Source organism: Pleurodeles waltl, chromosome 7, assembly GCF_031143425.1.
Source record: "Pleurodeles waltl isolate 20211129_DDA chromosome 7, aPleWal1.hap1.20221129, whole genome shotgun sequence".
Classification (NCBI taxonomy): domain Eukaryota; kingdom Metazoa; phylum Chordata; class Amphibia; order Caudata; family Salamandridae; genus Pleurodeles; species Pleurodeles waltl.
The window spans coordinates 1,239,089,962-1,239,114,871 of record NC_090446.1 but is presented as its reverse complement, the minus strand read 5'-3'; the positions used below and the strand labels follow the sequence as shown (position 1 = coordinate 1,239,114,871).

At 45.2% G+C, this 24,910-nt stretch overlaps 1 protein-coding gene across 1 annotated transcript in view; it reads left to right on the top strand.

Annotated features, from left to right (window-relative positions):
* The window catches only part of DNAH9 (dynein axonemal heavy chain 9), a 975,671-nt gene that overhangs the window by 610,696 nt on the left and 340,065 nt on the right, over positions 1 to 24,910 (top strand). Inside the window, exon 57 of the mRNA XM_069200368.1 lies at positions 22,022 to 22,162. Within this exon, the coding sequence (XP_069056469.1) occupies positions 22,022 to 22,162 (141 nt within the window). The remainder of the gene's footprint in view (positions 1 to 22,021; positions 22,163 to 24,910) is intronic.

The window sequence follows — 24,910 nt, the reverse complement described above, 5'->3', positions numbered from 1 at the left end:
TGCAAGAAGTGATAGCACACATCCTCCGACCATAATGAAACCACAGGAAGTGAACATACAAATTGTGTCATTTGTGTAAAGCTATTGAAATTGCTTTGAAATCCAAAGTAGACAGTTAAAAGCAGCTACATATGTCGAACTAATGTCTCTGTTAGCCCCTTAATGATACTCCTGCTATTTACAATGCCCAAAATTGAAAGTCTGTTAGTTCCTTGGTGTTTTTCATGGGAAGTGGTCCTGCACAAAAGTGCCTCGAAATATACCCTGTTTTAGAATAGAGATGTATGAGGCACTCATCTAAAAACAGGCTCATGTATTTTTAGTGAGACCAGAGTGGATCTCATTGATAACCCTGACAACCTCAGGTACACTTTACAGGTCCACTATTGCTATCAATCCCAGCTATTTTAAAGCTATTTTGTAACCCTCATCAAGCCCTGAGGATGCGCTCTAGAAATGACTAGAGGGGGGCCAAAACGTTAACAATTCATGAGATCCTGATGGCAGTACTGAATTTGGATTAAGGAAGATAGTAGGTCCTAACTTTGCAGCACCAGTAAGGTTTTTATCCCTCTATATTTGATCCCTTTGGCACTCATGCTCTCTTCCTGTAGGGTTCTTATTCTCCACCCTAAAGGGGCATATATATGTGGTTTTTGTATGTTAAGAGTGATAATTTGCTTCGATTGTACTCTTTCATATATATAAAAAAAATGAGAAGAAATAGTAAGAGTTTTGTGTTGCTGTTTTTGGACGTTTGAATCCTGAAATAGAAATTAAAACTAACAGTTTAATTCACAAACATGTTTAGTTAATGTCCCAGGGGCATTATGCTGGGTGCAATATTTTAGTGGTTACCCCAGCTCCTTGTAATGACATTAGGCAGGGTACACCCTATTTCTGTTTTGTGGTTATAGGTGTTGGGCAGCTCTAAGATGCCCCTTAGGCAGAAGTCGCAAATGTCAAAGTAGGTTGCTCTGGCTAAGGGTGTCATAGAAGCAACATTAGTGTTGACTCAGCATTGCAAGAGGAGGCATTAGGGGTGCTAGCTGTGGACAATATGGTCCCTCAGCACCGGCTGGTGGTCCCTTTGATGCCACTTCCCGTGCTGCAGCACTAACTGCAGTGTACACCAGGAAGAAAATATAAAAAACATTTTAGCATTGACCAGGTATTGATTTGCTGCATTGAGACGTTCATATGGTATTTGTGAATGGTGGGACATTGTAACAAATCAAGACTTTTATACAGCATACATGGAGGATGGTGAAAATATCAAACTAGATTTGGCTGAGACACTTTTTGACCTGCAAAGTGACAGTGGGCAGGATTGCTCACCTGGCATTGTTGTTGATGAGGTGGTACTTAACACATTTAAAGCTCAATATAGCTCTTGCATTGAATCATTAGCATTATACTCTGTAGATAGACCTTCATGATAATGTCATTGATGACATGAAAGGCCTTAGGAAAAGAATACTATGCTATTTGTATTTTAACCTCATCGTCCTATAAAGTTTGGCAATAATACTGTTATGGAAAATTCATGATGGGAAAGGTATAATTGGCTATTTATTATGGCTAAGAATGCTTTACTTCCAAACGTATTTCCCTACCAATAATCCTTTAGAATGTATTGCTCAATCCACAGTGTAGAAGCTTTTAAAACACTAGGAGTAATAATAACATGAAGGTCATATAAACATCCTCCTGCTTAGTGATCGATAAACAGTATCCCTGTCTACTGTTTTCTTTCTTACCTCACTGACATATAGACCCTCATTACGACCCTGGCGGCCGGCGGTACACCGGCAGTAACACCGCCAACAGGCTGGCGGTGTACCTCCAGTGTATTATGACCGTTGCGCATTAGCCACGGCCATACCGCCAGACCCTGCAACTGACCGCCAGGCAGTCATAATCCCCAACCACCAGCCTGTCGAAGGCTGGCAGTAAGGGGGACTCGGGGTGCCCCTGGGGGCCCCTGCACTGCCCAGGCACTTGGCATGGGTAGTTCAGGGGCCCCAAGGCACAGCCCCATCACGCATTTCACTGGCCGAATTTCAGGCAGTGAAATGTGCGACGGGTGCAGCTGCACCCGCTGCACATCAACATTGCCGCCGGCTCTATTATGAGCCATCTGCAATGTTGATGTGTCTTTTCTGCTGGGCCAGCAAAGAAAAACGATGTTTCCGTCCGCTGGCCCAGCTGAAAAGTCATAATAGGGAGCCACATATATCGCCAGCACTGGCGGTATAGTGGCGCCTGCAGCTTTGGTGGTCTTTGTGTAAGACCGCCGAAGTTGTAATGAGGGTCATAGTCTGACTATCACTACTTATCTTTACAAATATTCTCTGCATCGGCCAGAGACGTTCTGGTCAGTCACACATACAGTCACCCCACTGTGCACACACAGCAGGCTTTATTACAAATGACCCAACGTTTGTCTCCGCAACACCACTCCCAAGAGTTGTAGATTAGAACATTAATGTTAACTTCATAGGGCGGTATCACGAGTGGGACACTGACGGTCCCATAAAAATTAGGAATTACTAAGGAATCAACTATTCCATGCCCAGCACCTTGGTAATTCCTTATTTCTTCATGGCATTTCAACAGGAGCCTCAGCCTGCTTTTAGTAGCTAAACTTCCTGGTTAATAATATCAGACAGTTATACAGGTTACAGTGGAACTAAACATTTTGAAAGAGCCAGTAACTTCAGTTACCAGCCACATCAAAGATAAGAGGACACTAGTAGTGTGAGCCTGAGTAATCTTTGAAAAACATATAGTTTATACTTAAATCAGTAGCCGTTTTAAAAATAACACCTATATTACAAGGCTTAAATGCAAACACATAAACGAAGAGCTAAATCAGGTTGCCCCCATTGGACATTAAACTATAGGACTAGTGATAATGATACTATGGTAGTTATTTAGAACTTTATGTCAATTGTTTCCAAATAGGGAGCATACATAAAAGATTATGGGGGTCATTCTAACTCTGGCGGGCGGCGGAGGCCGCCCGCCAGAGTTCCCCCCTCCGAAATACCGCACCGCGGTCAGTAGACCGCGGAGGGTATTCTAAGTTTTTCCCTGGGCTGGCGGGCGGTCGCCAAAAGACCACCCGCCAGCCCAGGGAAAAACTCCCTTCCCACGAGGATGCCGGCTCGTAATCGAGCCGGCGGAGTGGGAAGGTGCGACGGGTGCTGTTGCACCCGTCGCGTATTTCACTGTCTGCCAAGCAGACAGTGAAATACTTGTAGGGGCCCCCAGGGGCCCCGCGACCCCCCCTACCGCCATCCGGTTCCCGGCGGGCGGACCGCCGGGAACTGGATGGCGGTAGGGGGGGTCGGAATCCCCTCGGCGGCGCAGCTAGCTGCGCCGCCTTGGAGGATTCCAAAGGGCGGCGGTACACTGGCGGGAGACCGCCAGTGTTGCCGGTCCGACCGCGGCTTTACCGCCGCGGTCGGAATGCCCTTGGGAGCACCGCCGGCCTGTCGGTGGTGCTCCCGCCGACCCTGGCCCCGGCGGTCTTAGACCGCCGGGGTCAGAATGACCCCCTATATGTTCCCACCTCACTTCTACTCCATCAGTGGAACTCAGGAGACACCTGGGTCCTCGCTACCTGGATTCTGACCTGTGTCTTACAGGTTGTTCACAGGCCACTGGAGCATGTGCTGAAGTGATCTGCTCACTAGCAGTTTGGTAGATTCCAAACCACTTTAGAGATGGCAACTAAAAGGATTCCACATGTATGATGCTAAGAGTTTGTGGACTCCACTGAAACTGTGTTTTATACATATTTAAATGAAAAGGCAGTGTTCTGACAAAAAGCTCATTGGTTAATCTTCTTTATTGTTCACTCATTGGTTAACCTTCATTACTGATCCATCAGTTCTGGGAGCAATGTGGTTGTTTCACAGACTATCAGCTTTTAAACCTTAATGTTCCTGAAGAAGCACCTTCGAAACATGAGAGAACAGAGTGAGAATAAAATAAATCAATCAATGATTGATGATCATATCCTTTAATGCAAGTGCATCTCACATCTAAACTTTCAGTGCTTCCCATCATACCTCAATTAGTTTTTTTATTTCTCTCACTTTTATATCTATTGAAAGTTCTAGGAGCTCCATTAAACCTTCTTGAAAAAAGAATCTGTAAGCATGTTGTAGAAGCTTCAACTTGCAAGAAGCTAGTGTCGGAATGGCATTCTCTTTACATGCTGGTCCTTTTGAAACTTCAAGGGAAGAGCACTATCCCTTTGCATTTTGGCAATGTGTGACTGACAACACAGCCAACAGAGAGTCTCAATTAAACATATAAAGAGATACTTCATAGGTTAACGGTAAATCACATATTGTGTTCCCGTGTTAAGTTCTGGTAGGTTTGACTTGCTGAAATGTATTGAAATGGGAGGTATTAATTGCACCCAGTAATACATGATTGTGGTAAATGCCATACATCTCAGAAATTAGGGTTTGGAACTAACCTACTCAGAATCTGGGCCACAGACTGCAAAAACGTCTACTCACAAATATACATTGCCCAACTTATGACTAAAGTGTCAGCCTGTTTTACATTCCTAAGTCCAGACCAATATACCTTCCATCTATTGTAGGTCTTAATTAATTTATTGTTATAACTATAGCCCTAGAATGTTTGAGAGCAAGTGCCGGTTTGTGGGTTTAGGTGTGTGTTTTTGCTAGGAATATCTTTATGTAAGATACACATATTGTCAGTATTTTGAGTGGAAGTTTGTGCAGACTCCTTTTAATTTATTTTCCTCTGGAACACAGAATGCCTTTGTAAATCAAAACAGTTATCAGCTCTAAGGGGCCTTGCACTGTCTGATGACCAAGGGAAATGATCATCTCTGTCCTCAATGGAATATACCCTCTTTGTACCTCTCGTGACTGCAGGGTTGTATATAATAAAGTCAACTTTAGAAATGTCATGAAATTGTTTAGGTACTCATTTTGTCTCCTTCGTTATTACCGATGGCAATTAAAAAAAATATGACTTTAAAAGGCCATTGTTTTATGTGTTCTCATTCTTTAATGTGCCTGACTGTGCTCTAATAGCCCTTTTGTACCTTGTTAGCTCTGTCAGCCTTTGTGTGGTCTTCCCCCAGATGTTTTGCCTTACTCCTGTTGATGCTGAATTACTTTTTGTTGGTCTTAAAACTCTACACTCCTCATCCCTGGTGACCAGTGCTACAGTGCTTGTGCTCTCTTCTTTAAACATGGTGAAATTGGCTTACACACCATTGGCACATTTGATTTAGCTGTAAGTTCCTACTAAACTGGTACCTACTACATGTAGCCTGTAAATGAAATGCTACCAGTGGGCCTGAGGTATATATTCTGGCACCTGCAAAAGTGGCCCTGTAAAACATGTCTCAGATCTGGTATTGCAGCTTGTGTGTGCAGTTTTGACCCCCCTCGGGTAGGCTGTAAGCAGCCCACAGGGCAAGGTACAGCGCATTTAAGAAGAAGGATTTACTTTTAATTTTTACATGTTCTAGTAGTGAAATGCTCCTAAATGTGTCCTTCACTACTGCAAGGTTTGTCGTTCCCATAGGATAACATCAGATTACCTTCCTACATTTATTAAGTAATAACTTTCAATTTAGAGCAGATGGGAATGTTGAGTTCCATGTTTAAATGATTGTAATTTATAACCATATTCATTATGAAGCTGGATTTTAAGTCACAATTGTGAAAATGCCATTTTAGAAAGTTGTAATTTTCTCGTCCTACACATTTGGTGCCTGCAGCCTGTTTCTTGAGTAACATGACAGTTGTTTTTTGTGTATTACTCCCATATAGTGAAATAAAGGGGGAATAGGTGTTGGCAGGATGGGCATCTCTGACTTGATGAGGGGACGGAGCTGTCACCTGCAAACTTGCATATCACATAGGCCCTGCCTCAGCACACTCACAAAGTGTTTTCAGTATTAATCTTTTGTGCAAGACTAGTTGGGGCCCGGACAGGGAGGCAGGACATTCCAAACACCGCTCGGGGTGGAAACCTACAGACCCTTCTCATACTGCTAATCTGCTGCCCAATTTCCTGCTGTTGTGAGTCCTGCCCACCACCCACAGGTGGTGCCATCCCAGTCCTGGGCCCTTGGAAGTGGACCTGAAGGTGCTCAGCCAGCTCAGCTGTGGTCTCTGCCAAGCCAAATATAAATATTGTTATTTATATGTGAGCAAGTGGTGTACTAGGTACTGTTGTTAGGCTTGGGACTCAGGGGAATAGTCTATCTATTGATAGGTTATTGGATAGCTGATCATCTCAGGGGTTGGAGGCATAAAGTAGTGATTGGGCACAGATATAGGGAAATATCAAGAGTTTTAGATTGCGCTTGACTGAAGCAGTAACCTCATGATTCAAACAGCATTAGAGAATATTTGGGGTAAATAAAGCAAACATTTAATGCAAACATTCAAAAAGATATTCTGTAAATGCTGAAGTGGATGTCGTCTAATGTTTTCTGTTAAAGCTTGTCTTGCAGCATTAATTACCAGAGCAAAGGGAGATCCATTTTAATGTCCCTGATTTTACATAGTACGGGGGTGAAAAATATCTTCACAGATAGTGGAGGTATTACCTACATTCCTGTAGCTGAGGTAAGGAGGGAAGGCCGGCTACCTTTGGAAACTCTCTTAGTCTTTTTGTTTACCAAGGGGATGCAGATTAGTCTTCCTGAGCGCTGTCATTTGGTAGATGAGAAATGTACGGGAGCAGGACTGCTGTTTTTGTTTTTCAAGGTCAGCACCAAAAACCACTTACTAACAAGCCCTTGCCGTACCCATGTCTGAACCTTGCAAAACTCAGGTTATCACTTAATGCTTTTCCCTGAACCAGCAACACCTTACTTTCTCATTACTGCTAAGCTTAAATGAACCCTACAAAACCAATATTATTATTCCTTAAGACTACCCTTTCATGAACCTTAATAACCCCTTCCTACCTCTTAATGCTTTTCATTCCTGAACCCTTAAAGTCAATTATTACCCCTTAATGCTACCCTTCCCTAAACTCTGAAAGCCATTACTACCCCTTAGTGCCATTTATTTCTGAACCCTACCAACCCTTTACTATAACATTGCCATTATGGTATATATTGGCCATGAAAGGCCCACTGCAGTGTTAAAAGCCTGAGCTGAAGTGAGGGCCTTTAGCAAGGGAGCAGGCCTTTGCTGGTTATCATAGCCCAGCTATGGCGGGCTATTACGCTAGTAGAACGTTCTGCCCCTAGAAGGCAGAATGTTCTAATTAGTTAAACAAAGGACTCACGGAGCCCAAGGAGGTTGAAATCCCCTCGGGCTCCATTAGGCCTTTGTTCACAGCAACAGCTGTGAAAGGCAAACATTGGAATGTTGATGCTCTGGGCTTTTACCAGCCATTAGAAGTCCGGAGCTACTCCATTGACTCCAATGTTCTAACATTCCTTAATGCTACTCTTCGCCCAGTCCTAAAAACCCTCACTAGTTCCCCATGCTCCCTTACCCACCTCAGTGTCAGGGCAGTCCTGAATTTGTAAGTTTTTAAAGACATTCATCTCAGCATAACAAAGACTTAACTAGAAAATAAAACCACCCTTGATAACATATTTTCATACACTGATGTAAATGTAAATGTAAATTTTGCACTTGTATAGCGCACTACTCACCCGTTAGGGTCTCAAGGCGCTGTACTCATACCGCTATGGAACCCCTCCTGGCTTTTCCCTGTGAGGTGCCCACTCCTGGGCACCCCCAGGGTGAAGCCAGGCATCCAAGCGCTGATCAGTAATAGTGTGCATATTTTTTTTAAAAAGTATAGTCCATTACATTTTGACAGAGCAGCTGACTTTAAGACCATATTATGACCAGTTCTTTAAAATATACATAATATGGGGCTAAGGCTCCGCTCTGAGGGGTATTACTCTCATGTCATGCTACTGACTGTGAGGTGTATCATTCTGCCTTCTTGGAAGTCCTTTATTGGAATAAATGGGGGACTGTTTCACATTTGAAAAGTGTACCTAATTATTATATCATATCAATGCATTCTAGAAAGGCCCCAATTTTTTTTTTTGCCACTTCTTTACCCAGCACTGGCAAAGGCAATAAGGCTGATTACCGTGCTAAATATCATTTGTAAATACCTGCTGTTTCTGTGTGTTAACACAATGAAACTCAGACCTGTTGGCTTTCTCAGTGCATGTTCTATTTCCAGAGGAACACATTTCTTATTAAAGGCACTCCAACACAGGCACGCTACATGTGTTCTTTTCCTTGTTCTTTTCCTTGTAGACCTATTTGTTATACTTTGAAGACAAGATACAGATGTGTCAATTCTCCTTGTTAATAATGTTGCTACATTACTAACGTAGCATTTCCACAGTCAGTAGGTGCAAACAGAAGACCATCAAACCAAATAACATGAAGAGGTTGAAACTATTCTCGCAAAACTAGTGGAATAAAAGCTCTTCCCAATCTCTTTATTTTAGATGAGGAGTGCATTATATGCAGTTGGAAGAATGCATCACTGGCAATCTCATCTTAACATTGTGTTTAATCCATTTTTTAGCTTTTTTTATATGGTGTGGACTGAGCTAAAGAGAGCACTTAGCACTATACATTGCAACAGAAATCATTGATCCCCATGTAAGGTTTCAGGATGCATGTTGGAAAGGTATGGGATGAGAGGAAAGGGATCGATCCTGAGGGCACAGGAACATGATTAAGAGGTATTTCACATATTTTCTGAAGGATGAAGGAGACGGTGTTAGTCGAAATTTCGGAAGTAGGCCATTCCACATTCTTGATTAGCACTGTAGGCCTGCACTTGTGTGTATTTTAACAGTCTTCTCAATTATAAGTCTACAAAGTCTCAAGTGCAGATATTTAGGAACCACTGGTGCGATTAAGTTTTCTTGCAAGACTGGTCTGTTCATCCAAATTGCCTATTAAATCATGCTTTATGTCCTAAGCAGGATACAACTCTGAATGTAAAGGCATTGGAGATGTTTTAGGGCAGAGTTGATTTGTTGATATTTCCAGTGGTTGATGGTTGAATGGGTTTCAATGAGTGTCATAGGAGAACCCCCCACTTAAGCAGTTGAACAGGACTGTAACTGGGTCTGATAAGCAGGTGAACTGGGTCCACATAAACATTAATTCACAGTTTTTGGGCATCTTGCATCTGCAGGTCTGCAGACAAAATGTTAATAACACTGCTTGGAAATACCATGGGAGAGGGTTTTGAGCGTTCACAGGTATGCACGGGTTAGGGGAAACATAAAGAAAGAACAGGGGGGAAACAGAGAGATGAACACATAGAAAAACAATGACCATGAGAGAGAAAGATCTGAAAAGAAGTAAGGATGAGAAAAAAAGATTGGCAGATAGAAAGTGAAAAAAGAAATGGAGGTGAAAGGAGGCAGAGAGGAAGAAGGAAATGTGAAAGGAAAGATGAAAGAAAGTTAAAAGGAAGGGTGAACGGGTAAAAGAATGACTGGATGGGTGTGTGAAAGGATTGATAGATGGGTCAAAGGTTGAATAGAAGAGTGAAAGGATTGACAAGTGAAAGTGAATGGATGGAAGGATGGACAGATGGAGAAGAGTGAATAGATGGATGGTTAAAAGAGGATAGGTACATGAACATATTGATGAGTTGATAGGTGGATGGATGGATGTCATAATGGGTGGGAAGATAGAAAGTGGAAGGGATGGACAGATGGGTGAGTAGATGCAAGGTTAAGTGGTAGATGAAAGGAGGGTCGCATTTGCTCTATTTGCACACTTGGTGCAGCCAGAGATATGTTCCAAATGGGGGGGGATTTTAATTTTCTCGCTACTCCCTTAGTTTCAGTACCACCACTTTCAGTGGCAACACAGTGACATCGGGGACATCCTTGACACAGGCCTGTGGAGGCTTTCTCAAGGATGCTGGATTTATTGGCCAGTGAAACTTGGATATACTATTTTGTTTTGTTACCATATTACTACAAGATTTTATTTATTTATTTTATTTATTTAAAGAGATGTATATGTCGCTGGCAAGACATGGGGGTATCAGAGTGCTTTACAGACATTGTCAAGGCAGTGTTAGCAAGCATAGGTAATAGAATAAAAAGATGTTGAGAGTATCATGTCTAGTTGTTTATTTTTATATGTTGGGGAGGGTTTATTTAGCTATGAATTCATCCACTTTCAAATCACATTATTTGCTCTGAATTGTGTTTGGAGAGATTCTAAAAGCTGCTTTTGATCGACCGTGTCAAAGGCCGCTAATAGGCCAAGGAGCATGAGCAGGCAGCATCTATCTGCATCCAAGAATTTGTGTAAGTCATCTAGTATATTAAGAATTGCTGTTTCCATGCTACATCCTTTCTTAAATCCTGATTGGAGTGAGTAAAGTATATTGTTGATGTCAATGTGTTGGTTGAGTTGGGAGAGAGAAAATTTCTCAGGAGATAGGCTGAAGTTGTAGACGTCATCCATGCCACACCTTTTTATTTTGGTAGGGGGTGACTTGACCTAGTTGGAGGCAATTGGGCACAACTCCGTTACTTAGGGAGCTGTTTATTATGAGTAACCAGTGCCCACAGAGGCCCAATGTAGAGGTTGAGCAGCACTGGGTTTGACCAAGGGTGACTTGGAGGGAGTATCTGGATGAATTATTTTCAACTAATTACTATTTGTCACAGAGCAAGAGGATGAGAGCCTTTTTAGTTTGATTTAATTGATGTCCTTGACTGAGGAGAGGGTTTGATGAATGATTGTGATCAAAGCTGCCATGAGGCCGTAAGGCTGTATGTTTTGTTGTTGGCAGTAATGCCCAAAGCAGCGCCCATCAGTAGGTTAGTGACTGCCTGTAAGGAAATGCCTCCTTGGCATGGTTACCCCCTGACTTTTTGCCTTTGCTGATGCTATGTTTTGAATTGAAAGTGTGCTGAGGCCTGCTAACCAGGCCCCAGCACCAGTGTTCTTTCCCTAACCTGTACTTTTGATTCCACAATTGGCACACCCTGGCATCCAGATAAGTCCCTTGTAACTGGTACCTCTGGTACCAAGGGCCCTGATGCCAGGGAAGGTCTCTAAGGGCTGCAGCATGTATTATGCCACCCTAGAGACCCCTCACCCAGCACAGACACACTGCTTTCCAGCTTGTGTGTGCTAGTGAGAACAAAATGAGTAAGTCGACATGGCACTCCCCTCAGGGTGCCATGCCAGCCTCTCACTGCCTATGCAGTATAGGTAAGACACCCCTCTAGCAGGCCTTACAGCCCTAAGGCAGGGTGCACTATACCATAGGTGAGGGTACCAGTGCATGAGCACTGTGCCCCTACAGTGTCTAAGAAAAACCTAAGACATTGTAAGTGCAGGGTAGCCATAAGAGTATATGGTCTGGGAGTCTGTTTTACACGAACTCCACAGCACCATAATGGCTACACTGAAAACTGGGAAGTTTGGTATCAAACTTCTCAGCACAATAAATGCACACTGATGCCAGTGTACATTTTATTGTAAAATACACCACAGAGGGCACCTTAGAGGTGCCCCCTGAAACTTAACCGACTATCTGTGTAGGCTGACTGGTTCCAGCAGCCTGCCACACTAGAGACATGTTGCTGGCCCCATGGGGAGAGTGCCTTTGTCCCTCTGAGGCCAGTAACAAAGCCTGCACTGGGTGGAGATGCTAACACCTCCCCCAGGCAGGAGCTGTAACACCTGGCGGTGAGCCTCAAAGGCTCACCCCTTTGTCACAGCACCGCAGGACACTCCAGCTAGTGGAGTTGCCCGCCCCCTCCGGCCCCGGCCCCCACTTTTGGCGGCAAGGCCGGAGAAAATAATGAGAATAACAAGGAGGAGTCACTGGCCAGTCAGGACAGCCCCTAAGGTGTCCTGAGCTGAGGTGACTCTAACTTTTAGAAATCCTCCATCTTGCAGATGGAGGATTCCCCCAATAGGATTAGGGATGTGACCCCCTGCCCTTGGGAGGAGGCACAAAGAGGGTGTACTCACCCTCAGGGCTAGTAGCCATTGGCTACTAACCCCCCAGACCTAAACACGCCCTTAAATTTAGTATTTAAGGGCTCTCCCTGAACCTAGAAACTAGATTCCTGCAACAACAAGAAGAAGGACTGCCTAGCTGAAAACCCCTGCAGAGGAATACCAGAAGACAACAACTGCCTTGGCTCCAGAAACTCACCGGCCTGTCTCCTGCCTTCCAAAGAACTCTGCTCCAGCGACGCCTTCCAAAGGGACCAGCGACCTCTGCATCCTCTGAGGACTGCCCTGCTTCGACGACGACAAGAAACTCCCGAGGACAGCGGACCTGCTCCAAAAAGACTGCAACTTTATCCAAAGGAGCAGCTTTAAAGAACCCTGCAATCTCCCTGCAAGAAGCGTGAGACTTGCAACACTGCACCCGGCGACCCCGACTCGGCTGGTGGAGAACCAACACCTCAGGGAGGACCCCCGGACTACTCTACGACTGTGAGTACCAAAACCTGTCCCCCCTGAGCCCCCACAGCGCCGCCTGCAGAGGGAATCCCGAGGCTTCCCCTGACCTCGACTCTCTGAAACCTAAGTCCCGACGCCTGGAAAAGACCCTGCACCCGCAGCCCCCAGGACCTGAAGGACCGGACTTTCACTGCAGAAGTGACCCCCAGGAGTCCCTCTCCCTTGCCCAAGTGGAGGTTTCCCCGAGGAAGCCCCCCCTTGCCTGCCTGCAGCGCTGAAGAGATCCCTTGATCTCTCATTGACTTCCATTGCGAACCCGACGCTTGTTCTAACACTGCACCCGGCCGCCCCCGCGCCGCTGAGGGTGAAATTTCTGTGTGGGCTTGTGTCCCCCCGGTGCCCTACAAAACCCCCCTGGTCTGCCCTCCGAAGACTCGGGTACTTACCTGCTGGCAGACTGGAACCGGGGCACCCCCTTCTCTCCATTGAAGCCTATGCATTTTGGGCACCACTTTGAACTCTGCACCTGACCGGCCCTGAGCTGCTGGTGTGGTAACTTTGGGGTTGCTCTGAACCCCCAACGGTGGGCTACCTTGGACCAAGAACTGAACCCTGTAAGTGTCTTACTTACCTGGTAAAACTAACAAAAACTTACCTCCCCCAGGAACTGTGAAAATTGCACTGTGTCCACTTTTAAAATAGCTATTTGTGAATAACTCGAAAAGTATACATGCAATTGAAATGATTCAAAGTTCCTAATGTACTTACCTGCAATACCTTTCAAACAAGATATTACATGTTAAATTTGAACCTGTGGTTCTTAAAATAAACTAAGAAAATATATTTTTCTATACAAAACCTATTGGCTGGATTTGTCTCTGAGTGTGTGTACCTCATTTATTGTCTATGTGTATGTACAACAAATGCTTAACACTACTCCTTGGATAAGCCTACTGCTCGACCTCACTACCACAAAATAGAGCATTAGTATTATCTCTTTTTACCACTATTTTACCTCTAAGGGGAACCCTTGTACTCTGTGCATGCTATTCCTTACTTTGAAATAGCACATACAGAGCCAACTTCCTACATTGGTGGATCAGCGGTGGGGTACAAGACTTTGCATTTGCTGGACTACTCAGCCAATACCTGATCACACTACAAATTCCAAAATTGTCATTAGAAATTGATTTTTGCAATTTGAAAAGTTTTCTAAATTCTTAAAAGTCCTGCTAGGGCCTTGTGTTAGTCCCTGTTAGCATTTTCTTTTAGAGTTTAAAAGTTTGGTAAAAGTTTGAATTAGATTCTAGAACTAGTTTTAGTTTCTTAAAAAGTATTCCAACTTTTAGAAGCATAATGTCTAATACAGATGTGAATGTGGTGGAACTCGACACCACACCTTACCTCCATCTACAGATGAGAGAGCTAAGGTCACTCTGTAAACTAAAGAAAATAGCAATGGGCTCCAGAACTTCCAAACTACAGCTCCAGGAGCTGTTGGCAGAGTTTGAAAGAGCCAACCCCTCTGAGGATGGCAACACAGAGGATGATGATAGTGACTTGGAGGGTGATTCCCCCCCACCAGTCCTATCTAGGGAGAACAGGGCTTCTCAAGCCCTGACTCCACAAATAATAGTCAGAGATGCTGGTTCCCTCACAGGAGGGACCAACAACTCTGAAATCACTGAGGATAACTCCAGTGAAGAGGACATCCAGTTAGCCAGGATGGCCAAAAGATTGGCTTTGGAAAGACAGATCCTAGCCATAGAAAGGGAAAGACAAGAGATGGGCCTAGGACCCATCAATGGTGGCAGCAACATAACTAGGGTCAGAGATTCTCCTGACATGTTGAAAATCCCCAAAGGGATTGTAACTAAATATGAAGATGGTGATGACATCACCAAATGGTTCACAGCTTTTGAGAGGGCTTGTGAAACCAGAAAAGTGAACAAATCTCACTGGGGTGCTCTCCTTTGGGAAATGTTCACAGGAAAGTGTAGGGATAGACTCCTCACACTCTCTAAAAAAGATGCAGAATCTTATGACCTCATGAAGGGTACCCTGATTGAGGGCTTTGGATTCTCCACTGAGGAGTATAGGATTAGATTCAGGGGGGCTCAAAAATCCTCGAGCCAGACCTGGGTTGACTTTGTAGACTACTCAGTAAAAACACTAGACGGTTGGATTCAAGGAAATGGTGTAAATGATTATGATGGGCTGTACAATTTATTTGTGAAAGAACACCTATTAAGTAATTGTTTCAATGATAAACTGCATCAGCATCTGGTGGACCTAGGACCAATTTCTCCCCAAGAATTGGGAAAGAAGGCGGACCATTGGGTCAAGACTAGGGTGTCCAAAACTTCCACAGGGGGTGACCAAAAGAAAGGGGTCACAAAACCTCCCCAGGGGAAAGGTGGTGAGACAGCCAAAAATAAAAATAGTAAAGAGTCTTCTACAGGCCCCCAAAAACCTGCACAGGAGGGTGGGCCCAGAGCCTCTTCACAAAACAATCCTGGGTACAAGGGTAAAAACTTTGATCCCAAAAAGGCCTGGTGTCGAAACTGTAGTCAGTCTGGACACCAAACTGGAGACAAGGCCTGTCCCAAGAAAGATACCACTTCTAACTCCCATCCAGCTAAAACTGGAATGGCCAGTCTCCAAGTGGGATCAACAGTGTGCCCAGAGCAAATCAGGTGTCACACTGAAGCTACATTAGTCTCTGAGGGTGGGGTGGATTTAGCCACACTGGCTGCCTGGCCCCCTAACATGCAAAAATACAGGCAGCAGCTCTTAATTAATGGGACAAGTGTAGAGGGCCTGAGGGATACAGGTGCCAGTGTCACTATGGTGACAGAGAAACTGGTTTCCCCTGGCCAATACCTGACTGGACAAACTTATCCAGTCACCAACGCTGACAATCAGACTAAAGTACATCCCATGGCTATGGTAACTTTAGAGTGGGGAGGGGTCAATGGTCTGAAACAGGTGGTGGTCTCCTCAAATATCCCAGTAGACTGTTTGCTTGGAAATGACCTGGAGTCCTCAGCATGGGCTGAGGTAGAACTGAAAACCCATGCAGCCATGCTGGATATCCCTGAACTGGTGTGTGTCAAGACTAGGGCACAGTGCAAGGCACAGGGTGAAAAAGTAGAGCTGGAGTCTGGAAAAATGGCCCAGCCTACCAAGAGAAAAGGAAAGTCAGCTGGGAAACCAGCTGCAACACAACACCAAAAAGAGAACCTCTCTTCTCAGGAAGAAGTTCTGCCCTCTGAGGGAACTGAGCCTATGGAGCTGGAACCTTATCAGGTTGAGCTCTTGGGCCCAGGGGGACCCTCAAGGGAAGAGTTGTGTAAGGGACAAGAAACCTGTCCCTCTCTTGAAGGCCTTAGGCAGCAAGCTGCTGAAGAGTCCAAAGGCAAGAAAAATGGAACACATAGGGTCTATTGGGAAGATGGACTCCTGTACACTGAGGCAAGAGATCCCAAACCTGGTGCCACTAGGAGAGTGGTAGTGCCTCAGGGTTTCAGAGAGTTTATTCTGACCTTAGCCCATGATATTCCCCTTGCTGGGCATTTGGGACAAACCAAGACGTGGGAGAGGTTAGTCAACCACTTCTACTGGCCCAATATGTCCCAGAAGGTTAAGGAGTTTTGCCTCTCCTGCCCCACCTGTCAATCCAGTGGTAAGACAGGTGGGCATCCAAAGGCCCCCCTCATTCCACTTCCAGTGGTGGGGGTCCCCTTTGAAAGAGTGGGTGTGGACATAGTTGGTCCACTAGAACCTCCCACAGCCTCAGGAAATATGTACATCCTAGTAGTAGTGGATCATGCTACTAGGTATCCTGAAGCTATTCCCCTTAGGTCGACTACTGCCCCTGCAGTAGCCAAGGCCCTCATTGGTATCTTTACCAGAGTGGGTTTCCCTAAGGAGGTGGTGTCTGACAGAGGTACCAACTTCATGTCAGCATACCTAAAACACATGTGGAATGAGTGTGGAGTGACTTACAAATTCAGTACACCATATCATCCACAAACTAATGGCCTTGTTAAGAGATTCAACAAGACATTAAAGGGCATGATCATGGGGCTCCCAGAAAAACTCAAAAGGAGATGGGATGTCCTCCTGCCATGTCTGCTTTTCGCTTACAGAGAGGTGCCTCAGAAGGGAGTAGGATTCTCACCCTTTGAACTTCTGTTTGGCCACCCTGTAAGGGGACCACTTGCTCTTGTTAAAGAAGGCTGGGAGAGACCTCTTCATGAGCCTAAACAAGACATAGTGGACTATGTACTTGGCCTTCGCTCAAGGATGGCAGAGTACATGGAAAAGGCAAGTAAAAACCTTGAGGCCAGCCAACAACTCCAGAAGTTGTGGTATGACCAAAAGGCTGCACTGGTTGAATTTCAACCAGGGCAGAAAGTCTGGGTTCTGGAGCCTGTGGCTCCCAGGGCACTTCAGGACAAATGGAGTGGCCCTTACCCAGTACTAGAAAGGAAGAGTCAGGTCACCTACCTGGTGGACCTGGGCACCAGCAGGAGCCCCAAGAGGGTGATCCATGTGAACCGCCTTAAGCTCTTCCATGACAGGGCTGATGTAAATCTGTTGATGGTAACAGATGAGGACCAGGAAGCTGAGAGTGAACCTCTCCCTGATCTCCTCTCATCAGACCCTAAAGATGGCTCAGTAGATGGAGTGATCTACTCAGACACCCTCTCTAGCCAGCAGCAGTCTGACTGCAGGAAGGTCCTGCAGCAGTTTGCTGAACTCTTTTCCCTAACCCCTGGTCAGACACACCTGTGTACCCATGATGTGGACACAGGAGACAGCATGCCTGTCAAAAACAAAATATTTAGACAGTCTGACCAAGTTAAGGAAAGCATCAAGGTGGAAGTCCACAAGATGCTGGAATTGGGAGTAATTGAGTACTCTGATAGCCCCTGGGCTAGCCCAGTGGTCTTAGTCCCCAAACCTCACACCAAAGAAGGAAAGAGAGAGATGAGGTTTTGTGTGGACTACAGAGGTCTCAACTCTGTCACCAAGACAGATGCTCATCCCATTCCTAGAGCTGATGAGCTAATAGACAAATTAGGGGCTGCCAAATTCTTAAGTACCTTTGACTTAACAGCAGGGAACTGGCAAATCAAAATGTCCCCTGGAGCAAAAGAAAAGACAGCATTCTCCACACCTGATGGGCATTATCAGTTCACTGTTATGCCCTTTGGTTTAAAGAATGCCCCTGCCACCTTCCAAAGGTTGGTGAATCAAGTCCTTGCTGGGCTGGAATCCTTTAGTGCAGCTTATCTTGATGATATTGCTGTCTTCAGCTCCACCTGGCAGGATCACCTGGTCCACCTGAAGAAGGTTTTGAAGGCTCTGCAATCTGCAGGCCTCTCTATCAATGCATCCAAATGCCAGATAGGGCAGGGAACTGTGGTTTACTTGGGACACCTTGTAGGTGGAGGCCAAGTTCAGCCACTCCAGCCTAAGATCCAGACTATTCTGGACTGGGCAGCTCCAAAAACCCAGACTCAAGTCAGGGCATTCCTTGGCTTGACTGGGTACTACAGGAGGTTTGTGAAGGGATATGGATCCATTGTGACAGCCCTCACAGAACTCACCTCCAAGAAAATGCCCAAGAAAGTAAACTGGACTGTAGAATGCCAACAGGCCTTTGACACTCTGAAACAAGCTATGTGCACAGCACCAGTTCTAAAAGCTCCAGATTACTCCAAGCAGTTCATTGTGCAAACAGATGCCTCTGAACATGGGATAGGGGCAGTTTTGTCTCAAACAAATGATGATGGCCTTGACCAGCCTGTTGCTTTCATTAGCAGGAGGTTACTCCCCAGTGTGCAGCGTTGGAGTGCCATTGAGAGGGAGGCCTTTGCTGTGGTTTGGTCCCTGAAGAAGCTGAGACCATACCTCTTTGGTACTCACTTCCTAGTTCAGACTGACCACAGACCTCTCAGATGGCTGATGCAAATGAAAGGTGAAAATCCAAAACTGTTGAGGTGGTCCATCTCCCTACAGGGAATGGACTTTATAGTGGAACACAGACCTGGGACTGCCCATGCCAATGCAGATGGCCTTTCCAGGTTCTTCCACTTAGAAAATGAAGACTCTCTTGGGAAAGGTTAGTCTCATCCTCTTTCGTTTGGGGGGGGTTGTGTAAGGAAATGCCTCCTTGGCATGGTTACCCCCTGACTTTTTGCCTTTGCTGATGCTATGTTTTGAATTGAAAGTGTGCTGAGGCCTGCTAACCAGGCCCCAGCACCAGTGTTCTTTCCCTAACCTGTACTTTTGATTCCACAATTGGCACACCCTGGCATCCAGATAAGTCCCTTGTAACTGGTACCTCTGGTACCAAGGGCCCTGATGCCAGGGAAGGTCTCTAAGGGCTGCAGCATGTATTATGCCACCCTAGAGACCCCTCACCCAGCACAGACACACTGCTTACCAGCTTGTGTGTGCTAGTGAGAACAAAATGAGTAAGTCGACATGGCATTCCCCTCAGGGTGCCATGCCAGCCTCTCACTGCCTATGCAGTATAGGTAAGACACCCCTCTAGCAGGCCTTACAGCCCTAAGGCAGAGTGCACTATACCATAGGTGAGGGTACCAGTGCATAAGTACTGTGCCCCTACAGTGTCTAAGCAAAACCTTAGACATTGTAAGTGCAGGGTAGCCATAAGAGTATATGGTCTGGGAGTCTGTTTTACACAAACTCCACAGCACCATAATGGCTACACTGAAAACTGGGAAGTTTGGTATCAAACTTCTCAGCACAATAAATGCACACTGATGCCAGTGTACATTTTATTGTAAAATACACCACAGAGGGCACCTTAGAGGTGCCCCCTGAAACTTAACCGACTATCTGTGTAGGCTGACTGGTTCCAGCAGCCTGCCACACTAGAGACATGTTGCTGGCCCCATGGGGAGAGTGCCTTTGTCACTCTGAGGCCAGTAACAAAGCCTGCACTGGGTGGAGATGCTAACACCTCCCCCAGGCAGGAGCTGTAACACCTGGCGGTGAGCCTCAAAGGCTCACCCCTTTGTCACAGCACCGCAGGACACTCCAGCTAGTGGAGTTGCCCGCCCCCTCCGGCCCCGGCCCCCACTTTTGGCGGCAAGGCCGGAGAAAATAATGAGAATAACAAGGAGGAGTCACTGGCCAGTCAGGACAGCCCCTAAGGTGTCCTGAGCTGAGGTGACTCTAACTTTTAGAAATCCTCCATCTTGCAGATGGAGGATTCCCCCAATAGGATTAGGGATGTGACCCCCTCCCCTTGGGAGGAGGCACAAAGAGGGTGTACTCACCCTCAGGGCTAGTAGCCATTGGCTACTAACCCCCCAGACCTAAACACGCCCTTAAATTTAGTATTTAAGGGCTCTCCCTGAACCTAGAAACTAGATTCCTGCAACAACAAGAAGAAGGACTGCCTAGCTGAAAACCCCTGCAGAGGAAGACCAGAAGACAACAACTGCCTTGGCTCCAGAAACTCACCGGCCTGTCTCCTGCCTTCCAAAGAACTCTGCTCCAGCGACGCCTTCCAAAGGGACCAGCGACCTCTGCATCCTCTGAGGACTGCCCTGCTTCGACGACGACAAGAAACTCCCGAGGACAGCGGACCTGCTCCAAAAAGACTGCAACTTTATCCAAAGGAGCAGCTTTAAAGAACCCTGCAATCTCCCCGCAAGAAGCGTGAGACTTGCAACACTGCACCCGGCGACCCCGACTCGGCTGGTGGAGAACCAACACCTCAGGGAGGACCCCCGGACTACTCTACAACTGTGAGTACCAAAACCTGTCCCCCCTGAGCCCCCACAGCGCCGCCTGCAGAGGGAATCCCGAGGCTTCCCCTGACCGCGACTCTCTGAAACCTAAGTCCCGACGCCTGGAAAAGACCCTGCACCCGCAGCCCCCAGGACCTGAAGGACCGGACTTTCACTGCAGAAGTGACCCCCAGGAGTCCCTCTCCCTTGCCCAAGTGGAGGTTTCCCCGAGGAAGCCCCCCCTTGCCTGCCTGCAGCGCTGAAGAGATCCCTTGATCTCTCATTGACTTCCATTGCGAACCCGACGCTTGTTCTAACACTGCACCCTGCCGCCCCCGCGCCGCTGAGGGTGAAATTTCTGTGTGGGCTTGTGTCCCCCCCGGTGCCCTACAAAACCCCCCTGGTCTGCCCTCCGAAGACGCGGGTACTTACCTGCTGGCAGACTGGAACCGGGGCACCCCCTTCTCTCCATTGAAGCCTATGCGTTTTGGGCACCACTTTGAACTCTGCACCTGACCGGCCCTGAGCTGCTGGTGTGGTAACTTTGGGGTTGCTCTGAACCCCCAACGGTGGGCTACCTTGGACCAAGAACTGAACCCTGTAAGTGTCTTACTTACCTGGTAAAACTAACAAAAACTTACCTCCCCCAGGAACTGTGAAAATTGCACTGTGTCCACTTTTAAAATAGCTATTTGTGAATAACTCGAAAAGTATGCATGCAATTGAAATGATTCAAAGTTCCTAATGTACTTACCTGCAATACCTTTCAAACAAGATATTACATGTTAAATTTGAACCTGTGGTTCTTAAAATAAACTAAGAAAATATATTTTTCTATACAAAACCTATTGGCTGGATTTGTCTCTGAGTGTGTGTACCTCATTTATTGTCTATGTGTATGTACAACAAATGCTTAACACTACTCCTTGGATAAGCCTACTGCTCGACCACACTACCACAAAATAGAGCATTAGTATTATCTCTTTTTACCACTATTTTACCTCTAAGGGGAACCCTTGGACTCTGTGCATGCTATTCCTTACTTTGAAATAGCACATACAGAGCCAACTTCCTACACTGCCTCACTACTACTCTTGAAGTGAATACCAGGCTGATTGGTTATAATATTGATTTTGCTGGTGGTGGTGTTCTTGGAGTTGGACGGTGCCACCTGTGTTGAAGAACTTCCTAAGCAAGCAACGGAGATTGATTGGGTGAGAAAGTGAAGTCCTCATGCTCAAAGTTGGATTCCTAATGAGGAATAGGATTAGGTTTGTATTTTTGGACGATGGGAAGGCACATGCATAGGCAGATGTTGACTCTGTCAGGGAACGTTATGGGGGCTTCACAAGACATTTTGATAGTTGAGACTGGGATGAATGCTATCTACACGGGCGGTGGCTTTTAGGGAGTGTATGGTATGTTGACTAAAGATTCAATGGTCAGGAGTATCTTTAGCTTGAAGGGGTATCAATGCTTTCTGCTGAATTAAACCCAAACAATTATTGTTCATGCAAGGTGAGTTCACATCTCTGCTTTGATAGTCGAGTTCTAGCACTTTGTATAAGAATGATCCCCATCATACTCTAAGGGCCATATGTACGAAAGCTTTTTCCCATAGACACAGAATGGGTAAAATCCTTTGGTACATCTGGCCCTAATTTCCCAAAAGCTTCAATCGACGCTGTAGGGATATTTAAATACACATAGAATTTGATCGATAGCTTGCATTGCCTGAACCTTCTCAATTTAAATATTTAAACATTTTTCTCCTATAAGGTGCTGGAAGCCAAGGTAACCGAAGCGAAGATCAATGAGGCCAGAGAGCACTACCGCCCTGCCGCAGCGAGAGCATCTTTATTGTACTTCATAATGAACGACCTCAATAAAATCCACCCGATGTACCAGTTCTCCTTGAAGGTAGGTCTGCTCCAAGCTACTCAGTGGTTAATAAGTCCCCAGTGCACTATTAAACAGATAAATTACTTCAATAAACATTGGGAAGTCTTAAAAGGACATCCATTGGTTCCCTGGTTTAGTTTTAATTTCGAGTGAAAAGTAGATCTAAACTGCCTTTCATCGAGATGCTTATTTCCGAGAGGAATCGGTAAGTAATCCTAATTTATAGCTTCATAAACTTTCCAAGGAATTGGTCCCTTGTGGCAACAAACACTTGAAGGCCTTTAAAAGCATTGTGTTTGCAACTATTGTTGTACTACTGCGAGGCATCATGTCCGGCCTTTCAAACACATGCATTTCGCTATGGACATCTGTTTCCAAATAGAGAGTGCATGTGCCGTGTTTAGGAGCACTTCCCCTGTAACTATTTCTCTAATTCCCTTTTACAGGCCCTAAAATCATGACACTATTTTCCCGTAGCACCTTCTGATATGATGAGGGGGGTTCAGTCGCCGTGCTTGCTAACAGTACATCATAAAGTCATGCCTGGAAGTTTACTTGTAATATTTAAGCCTTTTTTACAGATAATGAAACCTCAGCCGGAGGAGCTAGCATACTTTAAAATGCTAATCTAGCATTGCAGGAGATTTTTGTCCCTCCAAAAGATTATTGGCATTTAAAACACTGAGCGCTTGTTGCAAGTGGCTCGTAATTTCATGCATAAATTCCAAATAGGAGTCTGTGCCCAATCCATACGTGTGGAACTGTTGTAATGACGTTCAAAGTGTGGAATAACTTATTTTGATGAAAAACAAACTCCTCCCTGACCAGGTTCTCCAATAATACCTGCATGCTGACCTTTTAAAAGGGATTTCTAACACTGACAATACGTTCTGAAGAGAATAACAATTACATGGGTCGCTATTTGTGAACCCATGTGATTGTCTCCAAACACAGGAATGGTGGCCTCCAAGGAGAAGCAGACCACCAACCCTATGTTTTCATTTTCGAATGGAAAACTTTTTAAAAAGAAGCCCATATTCCTTAATTGAACCAGTGCTGCTTTAAAAAATACGAGTTTTTATTTGTAAAAATACTGTTGGATCAGGCAGTGGTCCTCTTTGCAAATATTATATCACCTCTTTTGAGGAGTCTGTAACTGTTCAGTGGTTTGTGACCAGAACTTCAGTGACTAAACAATGACCCATACCATATTGAATTGCAATTTTGAAGGAACACTCATATTTTTCCCTTTCCAAGTAGGAGTGTGGGGTAACACACCCAGTGGTTTTGTGAGTTGCAGGGTGTGCAATCAAAAAAATATTTAGTACAGCTGTACATAAATTCTTTATTTCTTTTGAATGTTTGAATATTTCTATGATTCTAAGTTGATCAGTGCCAGGTTACCAGACCTTTGCTATTAGAGTTGATGCTGCATCTAGACGTGCAACGTCTCATTGTATCTGGCTGTTGCTTGCTTTGACCCATATAGTTTTCCCAGCCTTTGCAATGGAGCATCATACTCTACCCTCATGTGTTATTTAAGCGTGAGGAGCTATTGGACATCACTAGGAAGCCAACCAATTTCACTTAATAAGTTGTCAAAAGTACATTTCTTTGTATAAATGCAGTGTTTACCATTCATATTTCTTTACATTTTAAGCATATTTCTTGGTGACCAAAGATTTATTTTGTTAACAATGGCTTTTCATCACAGGGCACAAATATAGTGTCCTATTTTGAGTGCTGTAGCTACACAGATCTAAAGAAATCAGTTTCTTAATGCTCGGTTGAATGCTTGGTAAGTAAACCAAAACCACAAACAGAAGGTATTTTTTATTTTATTTTAAGCCTCCTTCTCAGCTACTGCCTACCTGTATCATTCTGTTTTAGGTCTTGCCTACTAGATGGCACAAGCTGTGTGCTTGTGAAAGACCTTTTTGTGGGCATCCCAAAAACTTACAGTGGCCTTAAAGCCAGTCCACTACTTATCATTGGTTGGCTTTATTGGCACTCCTGTTTGTCTGCCTCTTATTTGATGGCTTGCCTTCCACTTCTTTCCCCTCTCCTGAACCATACCTCTGTAACAAATGTTTGATTGGCTGAATTGTGTCCTTCTGCTGCACACTTTTAGGGAACTATTTATTTGTAGAATGTGTTGGCTGCAGATGCCCCCTGCCATCTAGTGTTTAGAGCGGACTCTGCAACTTGTTTTTGTCAAGGAAGTCTTTTATTGTCGACATTGTGCATCGTATCTCCTCCATCTCTACACATTGTGCATATTCAATAGTTTCTTTGTTTGATTATTTTTTTCTGCCAATGGGCTCAGGCGACCTGCGTTGCAGCTCTGTAGTTCTGATGCCCAAATGGCCGACTGATGACTATAGGATCCAGCAGATTGAAGATCAATGACAGACAACAGCATACAGCTCCTGCAAACGTTGGAACCATGTACATTTTGAGTGAAAGCAATTGACTTCCACATCGTAGCCTTCCACACCTGGCAAGAATGTTTGTCTCCAGGTAATGGAGGCTAAAAAAGACAGCTTATTCACGATGCCCCCGCAACCCCACAGTGTGGGGCGAAATATGCATATTCAGATATTCACGAAGCCTGTAACCTGTGTCTGTCGCCGAAGTACAAGGAGCAGCACTGCACTATGTCTAACCTTTTTAAAAACAAGAAGACGCTGAGAAACAGATGAAATCAGAAACTAGCACATAATATGGGGATGACAACAGAGGCCAGGTTCTCCTGAGAAGAAGCCA